This window comes from Argopecten irradians, chromosome 7 (genome assembly GCF_041381155.1).
Source record: "Argopecten irradians isolate NY chromosome 7, Ai_NY, whole genome shotgun sequence".
In the NCBI taxonomy this organism is placed as follows: Eukaryota; Metazoa; Mollusca; class Bivalvia; order Pectinida; family Pectinidae; genus Argopecten; species Argopecten irradians.
The window spans coordinates 20,935,883-20,954,685 of NC_091140.1; the positions used below are offsets into that span (position 1 = coordinate 20,935,883).

The window sequence follows — 18,803 nt, forward strand, 5'->3', positions numbered from 1 at the left end:
TTTTTTTGTACCTAAAAGGATACTCCTATTAATAGTTTAACTCTATGCCAATCTGAGCTGTTACATGTAATACTTCTTTCTTAGTCAAATCCCCAATTATTCATATTGTTAAATAAAGAGTCAAGATCTAGAGTGAAAGACACTAATGTTTAATCTTATTAATAAATAGGAGCCACACGTGTTTAGTAAACAGCTCGCTGTTGCATCTGAACTTGACAAAAAATATTTCTATAAAAAGAATTCCTACCTATCGGCCGTATTGTTTTTGCCAATGTATCCCTAAACAGATATATTTTGGTCTTATACATGTATACAATGTATACAGCTACAACCGTGTATGTTCCAGGGAACGTTTTATGAAGCTGTCTTGTTGTTGTCTTTGATGATCATATATGGTACGATTGACTTAAAAACGTGTTTGAAACCTTTTTATCTAGAAATGTATGCTAACAAATCTTTGGTACAAAGATGTGACCAAGTCAAATCGGTAGATCCCTTTGAAGTCAACATTGTTTGCGCTACACCACAAGGAGTCTAACCAATCGAGGCAAGTTTCCAGAGTTTTCATTGGCTGTCGTTACAGAATGTTACAACATTTGAGGGAGGAGTCTAATCCGGACGCTTGAACGCAGTTCACTGTACCCCAGTTCAATCTATTTGGATTATCTTGTGTTTATTTAATTGGAATCAATTGTTGATTATCTTATGTTTACCAGTTAAATCGATTGTGGAACATCTGGTGTTTAACCCAGTTGAATCATTTGTGGATTATCTTACATTTACCTCAGTTGAATCATTTGTGGATTATCTTACATTTACCTCAGTTGAATCATTTGTGGATTATCTTACATTTACCTCAGTTGAATCATTTGTGGATTATCTTACATTTACCTCAGTTGAATCATTTGTGGATTATCTTACATTTACCTCGGTTGAATCATTTGTGGATTATCTTACATTTACCTCGGTTGAATCATTTGTGGATTATCTTACATTTACCTCGGTTGAATCATTTGTGGATTATCTTACATTTACCTCGGTTGAATCATTTGTGGATTATCTTACATTTACCTCAGTTGAATCATTTGTGGATTATCTTACATTTACCTCAGTTGAATCATTTGTGGATTATCTTACATTTACCTCAGTTGAATCATTTGTGGATTATCTTACATTTACCTCAGTTGAATCATTTGTGGATTATCTTACATTTACCTCAGTTGAATCATTTGAGATTAACCTGTGTTTACCCAGTTGAGTTGATTTTAAATTATCTTGCTTTTACCCTCATTATATAAGTATTTATTTATGATACGGCGAATTTTACCCAATGTCTGTTCTGTACACTCAAACTTTATCATTATTGAAATATGCACAAATGCAATATCATTTAAAAGCATGATACATGTACTTACTTACATTGGAACTTCTATCATCGGTTACCCATACAATCAGTCTACACTGGGTTACAGCCCGATACACTGTGGTTTCTGATGGTCACTAAAGAAATTAAATAAACAACAAATACTTTTGATAAATACAATGCATTTATTGGCACAAAATTGCATATATTTATGTTATATTACACTTCACTCATTCTCTATCCCACGTGTATGTCAATCTATCCTTCCACTTATACCCTGCATTCACCATACAATTCATCATACTACATTTCACACACTAAGTCTGAAATGTCAATCTGGAACACAACTCTCACACACATTTTACCATCCGCAATATATATCTAATCCACAAGCTATTTTGGTATTCATTGTTTACTTTGTTTTTATTGAAACATTACAACCATAAACTTTAAACTTGATTTAGAAACCAATTCTATAAAAGGGCTTAATAAGACCACTTTCATGTGGTCTCAAATAACTCATTTCAATACAAGGTGGCCATATTATGCAGACCATTTTGCTTTGTCCCATAGGTAGTCTTACAGTTTATGTAGTTCATCACCAACGGTACCTCACAGTTACCTGTACTGGGTCCAGTATCTGACCAATTCTAACAATCTGACATTAATATCTATAACTTTTAAAACATCCTAATGAAGTAATATCATATTTATTTTTTGGAGAGTAAAAGTTTACTTTGGAAAAGCTAAATCAGGACTAGTATGAATTCCCAAGTCTGGTATCGGATTTGGTGCCAGAACCAGAGTAAACTGGCAACATTAAAGATCTATCACCTGTAACAATATCTAAGTCTGGTGTCAGGTTTGGTGAACCAGAGTAAACTGACAACATTAAAGATCTATCACCTGTAACAATATCTAAGTCTGGTGTCAGGTTTGGTGCCAGAACCAGAGTAAACTGGCAACATTAAAGATCTATCACCTGTAACAATATCTAAGTCTGGTGTCAGGTTTGGTGTCAGAACCAGAGTAAACTGACAACATTAAAGATCTATCACCTGTAACAATATCTAAGTCTGGTGTCAGGTTTGGTGTCAGAACCAGAGTAAACTGGCAACATTAAAGATCTATCACCTGTAACAATATCTAAGTCTGGTGTCAGGTTTGGCAACATTAAAGATCTACACCAGAACAATATCTAAGTTGGTGTCAGGTTTGGTGCCAGAACCACTAGCAACATTTAAGATCTATCACCTGTAACAATATCTAAGTCTGGTGTCAGGTTTGGTGTCAGAACCAGAGTAAACTAGCAACATTAAAGATCTATCACCTGTAACAATATCTAAGTCTGGTGTCAGGTTTGGTGCCAGAACCAGAGTAAACTAGCAACATTTAAGATTATCACCTGTAACAATATCTAAGTCTGGTGTCAGGTTTGGTCAGAACCAGAGTAAACTGACAACATTAAAGATCTATCACCTGTAACAATATCTAAGTCTGGTGTCAGGTTTGGTGTCAGAACCAGAGTAAACTGACAACATTAAAGATCTATCACCTGTAACAATATCTAAGTCTGGTGTCAGGTTTGGTGTCAGAACCAGAGTAAACTGGCAACATTAAAGATCTATCACCTGTAACAATATCTAAGTCTGGTGTCAGGTTTGGTGTCAGAACCAGAGTAAACTGGCAACATTAAAGATCTATCACCTGTAACAATATCTAAGTCTGGTGTCAGGTTTGATGTCAGAACCAGAGTAAACTGGCAACATTAAAGATCTATCACCTGTAACAATATCTAAGTCTGGTGTCAGGTTTGGTGTCCAGAGTAAACTGACAACATTAAAGATCTATCACCTGTAACAATATCTAAGTCTGGTGTCAGGTTTGGTGTCCAGAGTAAACTGACAACATTAAAGATCTATCACCTGTAACAATATCTAAGTCTGGTGTCAGGTTTGGTGTCCAGAGTAAACTGACAACATTAAAGATCTATCACCTGTAACAATATCTAAGTCTGGTGTCAGGTTTGGTGTCCAGAGTAAACTGGCAACATTAAAGATCTATCACCTGTAACAATATCTAAGCCTGGTGTTAAAGTGAGAGGAAACTTGGGCTACACCAGACAACTTTCTATGAAAATAGAAAACATTTAACACATAACTGGTTTTAAAGCCATGCCATATATCGTAACACACATGTGTAATAAAATTATTACGGCGTCACATGTAATTATGATGTCAGCATCTAATAGGATCTTTCCTTCGTTTGAGTACAGGATTGAGAAACTTCCATCTCAGGAGGACAGTCATGTATATCTAATCCACCAACAACAGCTAAATCATATATTCTGTCTTTGAATATTACATAGTTACCTCCCTTGCAGGTAATATTTATCGTGACATTTTTGTTTTATGAGTGAAAATAAATGACATTACTTTAGCAAACACATGACATCATATTCTCCCACAATTCACAGATTTTGTCAACGGTTTTAGCCATGAGAGATTTCTTTGTCAACCCCTAGAGTATGACAAATTGCGCATGCTAACCTTTTGAACCTGATGACCATTATGTGACGTCATGACTTTTTGCAGTGTAAACATGCTGTGCATTGTTGATGGCATCATCAATATCGTCATTCAATTGACAAAACCATATTCATGTCATGGTGAAAATGCTTGTTTTTGGCTATATGGGAGAAAAAAAATCATTCCCTACCTTTGAGGGTGTGACAAAGAAATTCAAACCCTTGGTGGAAATCCTGAATGTCCAACCCTCGGCAAGCCTCGGGTTTGATGTTCATGAATTACCCCTTGGGTTGTGATATCATTGTCACACCCTCTAGGTAGGGAAAAATTCTATTAATCAATACCTTCCCACCAGGGTAGATAACTCTTTAATATGCAAATATAGAATATGTATAAATATGACTATTACTTTCCCAAACACATGTCTTATACATATGACAACAGCTCTTTCCCTTTCATTATATAGAGTATATAGTGTATCAATGACATCTAGTCTTTGGCACCCGACATAAGCCACCGGACTACAAGGAGGATTGTGTGGAATTGTAACACCATGTTCCCTCTGTGTCACTGTCAAAAGGAATACAGGAAGACTTGGATTACAGTAACCCTACTCAGTACTGGTGTCAACTCTTCAACTCCTTACTTTTCTGCATCATTCTGAATCTCAGCTGAAAGAAAAAAGGAAATATGTAATGCAATCTTTAAAAAAAATATATATATAAATAGTTTGTCTAAACTGATTTTTAGGATACACTATGTATATCATTTACACAATATGAATCATGTGTAGAGGCATTGGACTGGGGCGATCATGGGTGACCAGGTAGCACAACCAGTAGAGCATCTAGCTAGTGTTCAAAGGTCACAGATTCAAATCTGAAAACTACATTTACTTCTCTCCTGTTACAAATTGGTAAGCTTGCTAATCCCTATTAAAAGAAGTTTTTATGAGCTCCTAAGTAATTGTGTCCTCTGGAGCAAATTAGACTTGGACAAAGGATTGGACTGGGTGGATAATGAGTGACCGTGTAGCTCAGTCAGTAGAACATCCAGCTAGTTTTCGGAGATTCTGGATAGAATGTAATTATACCTAGCTTGGCTGTTACAATTTCTCCTCCTCTTCTGTTACAAATAAATCACTACTCTTGACATTACCGAAAAATTCAAATGTAACATCAGGGACAAAAGTTTTAATAATCAAAGTCGGATTTAAAACCTCCTATTATATAACAAACCTTTTCTAACTCCATCTTGTCATTTCCCATCATGTCAGAGCAGACGACACTTAACATCGAGTCGGGATTCTCATTCATGTATCGTGTAATTGTCTCCTTTACTCCCTGAGTGTATGATCCTAAAAATAGAGTTATAAGCATAAACAATATTGTATTGCAGTCATCCTATTATCTGTAATACCACTGTAAACAGAGTTATCAGCGTATAGTAAAATAAACCAGTGTGACAAAAGGCTGACATTCAGCATTATGTTTTTTAAAAGTAGGTCAAAGGTGATAAACAAGGTCAATACAAAAAAAATCCAAGGAAAGAACATTTAAATGATAAAGGAATAACAATCTTAAATTTAAAGTCCTGCAGAATTATTTATTATTAAACACCCCAATAGGAAAGGTCTACAATTTTATTTGCAGTCAATGTTGCATCAAATATGACAATAAAACAATAACTTTTTCAAGAGTTTCCTTGGGAATGACAAGTTAACTAATACTTTGCTAGAGTGGATTATTGCCATGTATATACATTATATCTATTACTTATATAAGTTTTACACAGGAATGTTAAAATGGAAAATCAACCGTTGGATTGTGACATCCTAATCACCCATATTGATGAAACTTATTCAATAAAACAGCATGAGCATCCTGCCTCCCTCTTGTTTATATTGTGTCTTCTTGATTAAACTTTACCATGTACTGTTTCAATTTAACTACATTATTTAAATGATGAAATAGAAGTACAGGTAGAGTCGTCCAAATGATTTAAATGATGAAATAGAAGTACAGGTAGAGTCGTCCAAATGATTTAAATGATGAAATAGAAGTACAGGTAGAGTCGTCCAAATGATTTAAATGATGAAATAGAAGTACAGGTAGAGTCGTCCAAATGATTTAAATGATGAAATAGAAGTACAGGTAGAGTCGTCTAAATGATTTAAATGATGAAATAGAACTACAGGTAGAGTCGTCCAAATGATTTAATGATGAAATAGAAGAGTACAGGTAGAGTCGTCCAAATGATTTAAATGATGAAATAGAAGTACAGGTAGAGTCGTCCAAATGATTTAAATGATGAAATAGAAGTACAGGTAGAGTCGTCCAAATGATTTAAATGATGAAATAGAAGTACAGGTAGAGTTGTCCAAATGATTTAATGATGAAATAGAAGTACAGGTAGAGTCGTCCAAATGATTTAAATGATGAAATAGAAGTACAGGTAGAGTCGTCCAAATGATTTAAATGATGAAATAGAAGTACAGGTAGAGTCGTCCAAATGATTTAATGATGAAATAGAAGTACAGGTAGAGTCGTCCAAATTAGGTTATAGGTGGGTAGATCAACTACTCACCTGCTTCCTCATCACCTCTTTGTAACATTTCATGTAAAATGTGACGAAGCAACTGCGAGTCTTGTAATTCTACAAAGACATTCAGCATATCTGGCTGAAATATAAAGAAAAAAAGATCACAAACTATTGAAATTAATCAACTTTACAACTTTACAATACATAACACTTTCACAGCAAAGTGGCCTCCATAACACTCAAAATGTATCCATGTTCTGCAATGTATATTCTTTATAGCACTCATATTAGCTCAGAAAATAATTCAGACAAAAGTTTATATATTCTGCGATAAGTCTGATGCAATGTCTAAGAAGAAAAGAACTGAAATAATTACCTTAAACTTTAGGTGACGAACACAAGCTTTCATATGTGCAAATCTGATTGTTGTATGTCTTGCAGTCATCTACAAATGAAAAATATTTAACATATAGATTTCAGTACAAGATTGAGAAGGAACCTGGAAACTACATGGCATATCAATATTGTAACTTATAGGACATTGTTCTTCAAATGAGAACATGAAAAATGTAAAAGGGAAGTAACTCTCTAAAATAATGAAATTCAACAAAGAGGCATGGCTAACACCCACTACCCCTCAATTGGTGTTCACAGCAAGCATACAATATTTTGCTCATTTGGAAAGTAAGACTTTTATAGTTGTTATCCCTTAAACACCATCAACATGCGCACCGATCATCCATACATCTAAACACAATTTCCATTTTCATTTAACATTTCATTTGGTAACCATATAACAACATGACATATTTGTTGTTTTGAAAACTTTAATCATTGTATTTGTCACCCTTATTCCCTATAAAGCAATTTCATTTTACTGGGAAAATTTCAATATTTCAAAACTTTGACTAAATAGCAGCACTTATCTTTGTTCCATAATAACATGATTAGAACAACTGGGTTTCACAACTTCAGAAAGAATTTATGAAATTACTCCAAGGACAAATAATATTTGACAATTACACAACACCAGTAGATAGTTACCACGTTACCTGCATGGCAACCATTCTTTTTACAAATTCACAAATAATCTCTATCAGATCTAAATCATTTCATCATAATCGTTTTATATCAGAATTTAAGAAGAGTTAGATAGCAGTTAGAAAGATAAGGTTTGCAGATGTCAGACAGATGGAGCGGGTCCGGTATACCCCATCCCTCATCCCATCCCAAACTTTGTTCTAGAGTTATAATAATATTGGGATTACGTTCATGAGCAGTTTACCATGGTGACTATGGAATTCAACAACAAATATTAACTCATTTACCCCTGATTCTCGGTTTATTTAGAGTATATACAAAAAGATTTTTGTGTTATGTCTCCAAAACATAAAAAATCTATTCAAATTAACCCTTAAATCTACATGTAACCACCATTAGAGGAAAGTTGACTTTGGTTAATATAATAAATCGTACCTTGGGTAGTTTTCTTGCTTCCTCTACCTGATCATTCATAAGGTAAGCACAGATCTGTAATAGGTTGGCAGACGGCTTCCCTTCTTTTCTCTCAACTATCCTGTAAACTATAGACAGAACAAACATTACCTACTGTACTACAGCAAACTTAACACATCGCCAGAGACCCACGTTTGATCGCACTACGCTCTGATGTAGAGGAGCGTGACGCGATCAACCGCCGTCTCCAATAACAACTTAACAAAATCATTTCTGCTAAAATGAGGAAAAAACTCTTCCTCCTCTTTAATATAATAATTGGGCCAATCTTCTTAATGAGAATCAATTCTTGGTACCTGCAGTCAATGTGTCGTGAAAGTATTTGTTACGGTGGCTGAGCAGTAAAGGTGTTCAAACATATTACCACTAACTTTTCACTTTTCCGAGTTTCGAGCTTGAATAATAGTGAGGCAAACGATGTTTAGTGTAGTTTGATTAGTTTAATGCCCTATTCACGGATGTGCCAGCTTTAGATGGTAGAGGAAAGCTGGAGTATCCAGAAAAACACCAACCAGCAGTCAATACCTAGCAACTGATGGGATTCAGACTCGTGACCTAGAGGCCAATTGCAAGGAGCTGACTGTATATGGACAGTGGTACATGGTCTGTGTTTCTCTGAGTACTATGTGTTTCCTCAATCTCCTAAACCCAATGCCCTTATATGACCCTGCCTGTCAAAATGACTAAAACAAATCAACAAATCTTGAGGTATGTTTCCATGGTGGTAAAATGATGGAAAACATTAAATCTTATCAAAGCAGAAATACAAGTATGTTGTTTTTATATTTGTAGAATAGTCTTTTATTTTAAAATTGGACTGACTTAGTAACATTGTCCACAAAGTTTGAAATGGAAACTTAAAAGACTTTGGTTTGCAAACAGCAAAGGAGATACTTTTTGGTTCAAATCCTGTGACTGACTATTAACTTCCTCTTGAGAAAAAGCAAACAAACAAACTCTCTTGAATCGATGATGAAAATCATAAAAAAACTTAATATCTTACCTGTAGGTATTAAGTTCCATTCATTGTCTCTTACAACTTGCAGCATTACTTTCAGGAATTCTATTTTTAAACTTTGGTTTCCAGCAAGTGAAATCTTAGTCAGTTCATCAAGGGCTTTTACTGCTTCATGCGCGCCCCTGTCAAATACAGATCACGATGATGGTAAAATAAAATCTCCAAGATGGGTGTTATTCTCAGAAAGATGACAAAAATATAGAACTGTTGTTAAGTAGGTAAACAAATTAGGATTATTGTTGTTTTGTTGAGAATCACTGCAGTAGTTTAGGAGTAGTAGTTGATTGTTTTGTCCATACAGACTTTCCATACACCCCAAACTCTATTTTGTTGGAACCACATTTATTGAGTTTATAACTATGCCAATTCTTGTACTGCAATAGATTATCACAGTATAAAAACATTATATTCCTGCTCACCTGTTCATGTAATTTCTGAGGAAGGCCCTGCTTTCTAACGCCAAGAACTTGTCATGTGGCCTCAGCTGTGCTAAGATTTGAAGATTTTCAGCGGGGTCCATGAAGGTGGAGAGAACCCACATGATAGATTTCAGATCCTTGTGATGGATTTCTGCCATCGCTGAACCCATTTCTGCCGCAATGTCTAAATAATCATTTAAGCTGCGCACAATACCTAGAGCAAAACGATTGGTATAATTACATGTATGTTGGTATGGAGAGACATTGGTCATGATGTAATGCTAGAAAATCATTATGGTTAGACATACATTTATTTAGAAAATCATTATGGTTAGACATATTTAGGCTTGTATATAGGCTTGTGGTGCCCTAGTGTACCAAAAGGTGTACAAACAAAATTCCACTAGCTTTCCACCTCTGAGTTGAGAGTCCCTAACCCAAGTAAGGCATTTGTAAGGTATTGACTGTACACAGGCAATATTTCTTCACATGAAATTCACATGAATTTCAAATGAAAATTTTGATGTGAAATTTACTTTTTTGCCCTTGTTCATGTGAAATTCATGTGAAAGAATATTGCCTTGTAGGTTTCTGGTTTTCTATCAGGTACTCCAATTTTCCTTCACCTCTTTCACCTGGTATGTACGTCCTTACTACACAAAATTCAATCACACACAAAATAATTTTTTACTACATTGTATAGTGTAACTTATTACATTTTCATAAGAAGTTTTCATAAATACTTCAAAAGTAACTAGTATTTATCTAATTACTATTAAGTTTGGTTACAGCTTTACCTTCATGGGCACCATTCTCCATCATATTTATGGCAAGGTAGGCAACTCTTTCAAAGTTAGGGACAAACGATGGCTGGGCTCTTATCCTGAAACACAAATCTATTTATAAGGCCCAATAATACCATACATCAACTATTACATTTCATTTAAGATTGATTATCAATTTTGTTGTTTGCATTGACTGACAAAGAAAGTTAAATTCATGCAAATGTAATGAACTAAGCAGTTCATGTAACATTTGCCAGAGATAAAACGTGTTAAATGTGGGATTTAGTCGCAGATCACTGGAAGACTTCTTCACTGAAGTTATTCTTTAAATGTGAGAACTTTGCTACCAACTGGAGCTTTATCCCAAGGAACACTTACATTCCATTCTGGTGGTATATAGCTTTATCTCTAAGAACACTTACATTTCATTCTGGTAGTATATAGCTTTATCCCCAGGAACACTTACATTTCATTCTGGTAGTATATAGCTTTATCCCCAGGAACACTTACATTTCATTCTGGTAGTATATAGCTTTATCCCCAGGAACACTTACATTTCATTCTGGTAGTATATAGCTTTATCCCAAGGAACACTTACATTTCATTCTGGTAGTATATAGCTTTATCCCCAGGAACACTTACATTTCATTCTGGCAGTATATAGCTTTATCCCCAGGAACACTTACATTTCATTCTGGTAGTATATAGCTTTATCCCCAGGAACACTTACATTCCATTCTGGTAGTATATAGCTTTATCCCCAGGAACACTTACATTCCATTCTAGCAGTATATAGCTTTATCCCCAGGAACACTTACATTCCATTCTAGCAGTATATAGCTTTATCCCAAGGAACACTTACATTTCATTCTGGTTGTATATAGCTTTATCCCCAGGAACACTTACATTTCATTCTGGTAGTATATAGCTTTATCCCCAGGAACACTTACATTTCATTCTGGTAGTATATAGCTTTATCCCCAGGAACACTTACATTTCATTCTTCTAGTATATAGCTTTACCCCCAGGAACACTAACATTCCATTCTGGTAGTATATAGCTTTATCCCCAGGAACACTTACATTTCATTCTGGTAGTATATAGCTTTATCCCAAGGAACACTTACATTTCATTCTGGTAGTATATAGCTTTATCCCAAGGAACACTTACATTCCATTCTGGTAGTATATAGCTTTATCCCAAGGAACACTTACATTTCATTCTAGCAGTATATAGCTTTATCCCAAGGAACACTTACATTCCATTCTGGTAGTATATAGCTTTGTACCCATGAACACTTACATTCCATTCTGGTAGTATATAGCTTTAGAACATACATTCATTCTGGGTATATAGCTTTCCCCAAGAACACTTACATTTCATTCTGGTTGTATATAGCTTTATCCCCAGGAACACTTACATTTCATTCTGGTAGTATATAGCTTTATCCCCAGGAACACTTACATTTCATTCTGGTAGTATATAGATTTACACCCAAGAACACTTACATTTCATTCTGGTAGTATATAGATTTACACCCAAGAACACTTACATTTCATTCTGGTAGTATATAGCTTTATCCCCAGGAACACTTACATTTCATTCTGGTAGTATATAGCTTTATCCCCAGGAACACTTACATTTCATTCTGTAGTATATAGTTTATCCCCAGGAACACTTACATTTCATTCTGGTAGTATATAGCTTTACACCCAAGAACACTTACATTTCATTCTGGTAGTATATAGCTTTATCCCCAGGAACACTTACATTTCATTCTGGTAGTATATAGCTTTATCCCCAGGAACACTTACATTTCATTCTGGTAGTATATAGCTTTATCCCCAGGAACACTTACATTTCATTCTGGTAGTATATAGCTTTATCCCCAGGAACACTTACATTTCATTCTGGTAGTATATAGCTTTATCCCCAGGAACACTTACATTTCATTCTGGTAGTATATAGCTTTATCCCAAAGAACACTTACATTTCATTCTGGTAGTATATAGCTTTATCCCCAGGAACACTTACATTTCATTCTGGTTGTATATAGCTTTATCCCCAGGAACACTTACATTTCATTCTGGTAGTATATAGCTTTATCCCCAGGAACACTTACATTTCATTCTGGTAGTATATAGCTTTATCCCCAGGAACACTTACATTTCATTCTGGTTGTATATAGCTTTATCCCCAGGAACACTTACATTTCATTCTGGTTGTATATAGCTTTATCCCCAGGAACACTTACATTTCATTCTGGTAGTATATAGCTTTATCCCCAGGAACACTTACATTTCATTCTGGTAGTATATAGCTTTATCCCCAGGAACACTTACATTTCATTCTGGTAGTATATAGCTTTATCCCCAGGAACACTTACATTTCATTCTGGTAGTATATAGCTTTATCCCCAGGAACACTTACATTTCATTCTGGTAGTATATAGCTTTATCCCCAGGAACACTTACATTTCATTCTGGTTGTATATAGCTTTATCCCCAGGAACACTTACATTTCATTCTGGTAGTATATAGCTTTACACCCAGGAACACTTACATTTCATTCTGGTTGTATATAGCTTTATCCCCAGGAACACTTACATTTCATTCTGGTAGTATATAGCTTTATCCCCAGGAACACTTACATTTCATTCTGGTAGTATATAGCTTTATCCCCAGGAACACTTACATTTCATTCTGGTAGTATATAGCTTTATCCCCAGGAACACTTACATTTCATTCTGGTTGTATATAGCTTTATCCCCAGGAACACTTACATTTCATTCTGGTAGTATATAGCTTTATCCCCAGGAACACTTACATTTCATTCTGGTAGTATATAGCTTTATCCCCAGGAACACTTACATTTCATTCTGGTAGTATATAGCTTTATCCCCAGGAACACTTACATTTCATTCTGGTAGTATATAGCTTTATCCCCAGGAACACTTACATTTCATTCTGGTAGTATATAGCTTTATCCCCAGGAACACTTACATTTCATTCTGGTAGTATATAGCTTTATCCCCAGGAACACTTACATTTCATTCTGGTAGTATATAGCTTTATCCCCAGGAACACTTACATTTCATTCTGGTAGTATATAGCTTTATCCCCAGGAACACTTACATTTCATTCTGGTAGTATATAGCTTTATCCCCAGGAACACTTACATTTCATTCTGGTAGTATATAGCTTTATCCCCAGGAACACTTACATTTCATTCTGGTAGTATATAGCTTTATCCCCAGGAACACTTACATTTCATTCTGGTAGTATATAGCTTTATCCCCAGGAACACTTACATTCCATTCTGGTAGTATATAGCTTTATCCCCAGGAACACTTACATTTCATTCTGGTAGTATATAGCTTTATCCCCAGGAACACTTACATTTCATTCTGGTAGTATATAGCTTTATCCCCAGGAACACTTACATTCCATTCTGGTAGTATATAGCTTTATCCCCAAGAACACTTACATTCCATTCTGGTAGTATATAGCTTTATCCCCAGGAACACTTACATTTCATTCTGGTAGTATATAGCTTTATACCCATGAACACTTACATTTCATTCTGGTAGTATATAGCTTTATCCCCAGGAACACTTACATTTCATTCTGGTAGTATATAGCTTTATCCCCAGGAACACTTACATTTCATTCTGGTAGTATATAGCTTTATCCCCATGAACACTTACATTTCATTCTGGTAGTATATAGCTTTATCCCAAGGAACACTTACATTTCATTCTGGTAGTATATAGCTTTATCCCCATGAACACTTACATTTCATTCTGGTAGTATATAGCTTTATCCCAAGGAACACTTACATTTCATTCTGGTAGTATATAGCTTTATCTCTAAGAACACTTACATTCCATTCTGGTAGTATATAGCTTTATCCCAAGAACACTTACATTTCATTCTGGTAGTATATAGCTTTATCCCCAGGAACACTTACATTTCATTCTGGTAGTATATAGCTTTATCTCTAAGAACACTTACATTTCATTCTGGTAGTATATAGCTTTATCCCCAGGAACACTTACATTTCATTCTGGTAGTATATAGCTTTATCCCCAGGAACACTTACATTTCATTCTGGTAGTATATAGCTTTATCCCCAGGAACACTTACATTTCATTCTGGTAGTATATAGCTTTATCCCCAGGAACACTTACATTTCATTCTGGTAGTATATAGCTTTATCCCTAAGAACACTTACATTTCATTCTGGTAGTATATAGCTTTATCCCCAAGAACACTTACATTTCATTCTGGTAGTATATAGCTTTATCCCCAGGAACACTTACATTTCATTCTGGTAGTATATAGCTTTATCCCCAAGAACACTTACATTTCATTCTGGTAGTATATAGCTTTATCCCCAGGAACACTTACATTTCATTCTGGTAGTATATAGCTTTATCCCAAGAACACTTACATTTCATTCTGGTAGTATATAGCTTTATCCCCAGGAACACTTACATTTCATTCTGGTAGTATATAGCTTTATCCCAAGAACACTTACATTTCATTCTGGTAGTATATAGCTTTATCCAAGGAACACTTACATTTCATTCTGGTAGTATATAGCTTTTTCCCCAAGAACACTTACATTTCATTCTGGTAGTATATAGCTTTATCCCTAAGAACACTTACATTTCATTCTGGTAGTATATAGCTTTATCCCAAGAACACTTACATTTCATTCTGGTAGTATATAGCTTTATCTCTAAGAACACTTACATTTCATTCTGGTAGTATATAGCTTTATCTCTAAGAACACTTACATTTCATTCTGGTAGTATATAGCTTTATCCCAAGGAACACTTACATTTCATTCTGGTAGTATATAGCTTTATCTCTAAGAACACTTACATTTCATTCTGGTAGTATATAGCTTTATCTCTAAGAACACTTACATTTCATTCTGGTAGTATATAGCTTTATCTCTAGGAACACTTACATTTCATTCTGGTAGTATATAGCTTTATCCCCAGGAACACTTACATTTCATTCTGGTAGTATATAGCTTTATCCCCAGGAACACTTACATTTCATTCTGGTAGTATATAGCTTTATCCCCAGAACACTTACATTTCATTCTGGTAGTATATAGCTTTATCCCAAGGAACACTTACATTTCATTCTGGTAGTATATAGCTTTATCTCTAAGAACACTTACATTTCATTCTGGTAGTATATAGCTTTATCCCCAGGAACACTTACATTTCATTCTGGTAGTATATAGCTTTATCCCCAGGAACACTTACATTTCATTCTGGTAGTATATAGCTTTATCCCCAAGAACACTTACATTTCATTCTGGTAGTATATAGCTTTATCCCCAGGAACACTTACATTTCATTCTGGTAGTATATAGCTTTATCCCCAGGAACACTTACATTTCATTCTGGTAGTATATAGATTTGTACCCAGGAACACTTACATTTCATTCTGGTAGTATATAGCTTTACACCCAAGAACACTTACATTTCATTCTGGTAGTATATAGCTTTATCCCCAGGAACACTTACATTTCATTCTGGTAGTATATAGCTTTATCCCCAGGAACACTTACATTTCATTCTGGTAGTATATAGCTTTATCCCCAGGAACACTTACATTTCATTCTGGTAGTATATAGCTTTATCCCCAGGAACACTTACATTTCATTCTGGTAGTATATAGCTTTATCCCCAGGAACACTTACATTTCATTCTGGTAGTATATAGCTTTATCCCCAGGAACACTTACATTTCATTCTGGTAGTATATAGCTTTATCTCTAAGAACACTTACATTTCATTCTGGTAGTATATAGCTTTATCCCCAGGAACACTTACATTTCATTCTGGTAGTATATAGCTTTATCCCCAGGAACACTTACATTTCATTCTGGTAGTATATAGCTTTATCCCCAGGAACACTTACATTTCATTCTGGTTGTATATAGCTTTATCCCCAGGAACACTTACATTTCATTCTGGTAGTATATAGCTTTATCCCCAGGAACACTTACATTTCATTCTGGTAGTATATAGCTTTATCTCTAAGAACACTTACATTTCATTCTGGTAGTATATAGCTTTATCCCCATGAACACTTACATTCCATTCTGGTTGTATATAGCTTTATCCCCAGGAACACTTACATTTCATTCTGGTATATAGTATATAGCTTTATCCCCAGGAACACTTACATTTCATTCTGGTAGTATATAGCTTTATCCCCAGGAACACTTACATTTCATTCTGGTTGTATATAGCTTTATCCCCAGGAACACTTACATTTCATTCTGGTTGTATATAGCTTTATCCCCAGGAACACTTACATTTCATTCTGGTTGTATATAGCTTTATCCCCAGGAACACTTACATTTCATTCTGGTAGTATATAGCTTTATCCCCAGGAACACTTACATTTCATTCTGGTAGTATATAGCTTTATCCCCAGGAACACTTACATTTCATTCTGGTTGTATATAGCTTTATCCCCAGGAACACTTACATTTCATTCTGGTGTATATAGCTTTATCCCCAGGAACACTTACATTTCATTCTGGTAGTATATAGCTTTATCCCCAGGAACACTTACATTTCATTCTGGTTGTATATAGCTTTATCCCCGACACTACATTCAGTTGTATAAGCACTACATTCATTTGGTAGTATATAGCTTTACCCAGAACACTTACATTTCATTCTGGTGTATATAGCTTTACCCCAGGAACACTTACATTTCATTCTTCTAGTATATAGCTTTACCTCCAAGAGCACATACATTTCATTCTGGTTGCATACAGATATATAGCTAGGAACACTTACATTTCATTCTGGGTAGTATATAGCTTTATCAAATTTCTTCTGTCCCATGAACATGACCCGTTTTTTGTTGGCTTCTATTGACACAGAAACCTGTGCCTTTGATACTTCATTTCATTGAATTCCTGCAAAATTTCTTCGTCACTCTGAAAAAAGGTAAATTGCAATAGTTTACTGTATTTCTTTTACACTTTATTTTATAAATAGCACCCTAGAGGAACCAGCATGTGAAATTCAAGACAGATCCCTTTATTACTTTCTGAGAAATAGCTACGAAAATGCAATATGTAAAACATTGACCCTAGGGGAACCTGCATGTGAAATTTGAGACAGATCCCTTCGGTATTTTCTGAGAAATAGCAGTAACAAGAATTGTTAAAGGACGGAAGGCGATTTGAATAGCCAACCATCTGATGATGGTGGACTAAAAAAAAGGGGGCCAAACCTACAGGGCTGATGATGGTGGGCTAAAAATAAAGGGGCCAAACTTACAGGGCTGATGATGGTGGGCTAAAAATGAAGGGGCCAAACTTACAGGGCTGATGATGGTGGGCTAAAAATGAAGGGGGCCAAACTTACAGGGCTGATGATGGTGGGCTAAAAATGAAGGGGCCAAACTTACAGGGCTGATGATGGTGGGCTAAAAATGAAGGGGCCAAACTTACAGGGCTGATGATGGTGGGCTAAAAATGAAGGGGCCAAACTTTACAGGGCTGATGATGGTGGGCTAAAAATGAAGGGGCCAAACTTACAGGGCTGATGATGGTGGGCTAAAAATAAAGGGGCCAAACCTACAGGGCTGATGATGGTGGGCTAAAAATAAAGGGGCCAAACCTTACAGGGCTGATGATGGTGGGCTAAAAATGAAGGGGCCAAACTTACAGGGCTGATGATGGTGGGCTAAAAATGAAGGGGCCAAACTTACAGGGCTGATGATGGTGGGCTAAAAATGAAGGGGCCAAACTTACAGGGCTGATGATGGTGGGCTAAAAATGAAGGGGCCAAACTTACAGGGCTGATGATGGTGGGCTAAAAATGAAGGGGCCAAACTTACAGGGCTGATGATGGTGGGCTAAAAATGAAGGGGCCAAACTTACAGGGCTGATGATGGTGGGCTAAAAATGAAGGGGCCAAACTTACAGGGCTGATGATGGTGGGCTAAAAATGAAGGGGCCAAACTTACAGGGCTGATGATGGTGGGCTAAAAATGAAGGGGCCAAACTTACAGGGCTGATGATGGTGGGCTAAAAATGAAGGGGCCAAACTTACAGGGCTGATGATGGTGGGCTAAAAATGAAGGGGGCCAAACTTACAGGGCTGATGATGGTGGGCTAAAAATGAAGGGGCCAAACTTACAGGGCTGATGATGGTGGGCTAAAAATGAAGGGGGCCAATTTACAGGGCTGATGATGGTGGGCTAAAAATGAAGGGGCCAAACTTACAGGGCTGATGATGGTGGGCTAAAAATGAAGGGGCCAAACTTACAGGGCTGATGATGGTGGGCTAAAAATGAAGGGGCCAAACTTACAGGGCTGATGATGGTGGGCTAAAAATGAAGGGGGCCAAACTTACAGGGCTGATGATGGTGGGCTAAAAATGAAGGGGCCAAACTTACAGGGCTGATGATGGTGGGCTAAAAATGAAGGGGCCAAACTTACAGGGCTGATGATGGTGGGCTAAAAATGAAGGGGGCCAACTTACAGGGCTGATGATGGTGGGCTAAAAATGAAGGGGCCAAACTTACATGGCTGATGATGGTGGGCTAAAAATGAAGGGGCCAAACTTACAGGGCTGATGATG

The 18,803-nt window shown here is 36.0% G+C and overlaps 1 protein-coding gene across 1 annotated transcript in view; it reads right to left on the bottom strand.

Annotated features, from left to right (window-relative positions):
* Positions 1–2,774: 2,774 nt before the first annotated feature.
* LOC138327078 (uncharacterized) overlaps positions 2,775–18,803 on the bottom strand; it is a 34,239-nt gene continuing 18,210 nt past the window's right edge. Inside the window, 10 exon segments of the mRNA XM_069273064.1 lie at positions 2,775–4,562; positions 5,130–5,248; positions 6,478–6,571; positions 6,809–6,877; positions 7,909–8,015; positions 8,951–9,087; positions 9,385–9,598; positions 10,182–10,267; positions 17,011–17,101; positions 17,104–17,149. Coding sequence (XP_069129165.1) covers positions 4,518–4,562; positions 5,130–5,248; positions 6,478–6,571; positions 6,809–6,877; positions 7,909–8,015; positions 8,951–9,087; positions 9,385–9,598; positions 10,182–10,267; positions 17,011–17,101; positions 17,104–17,149 — 1,008 coding nt within the window. The 3' untranslated portion in view covers positions 2,775–4,517.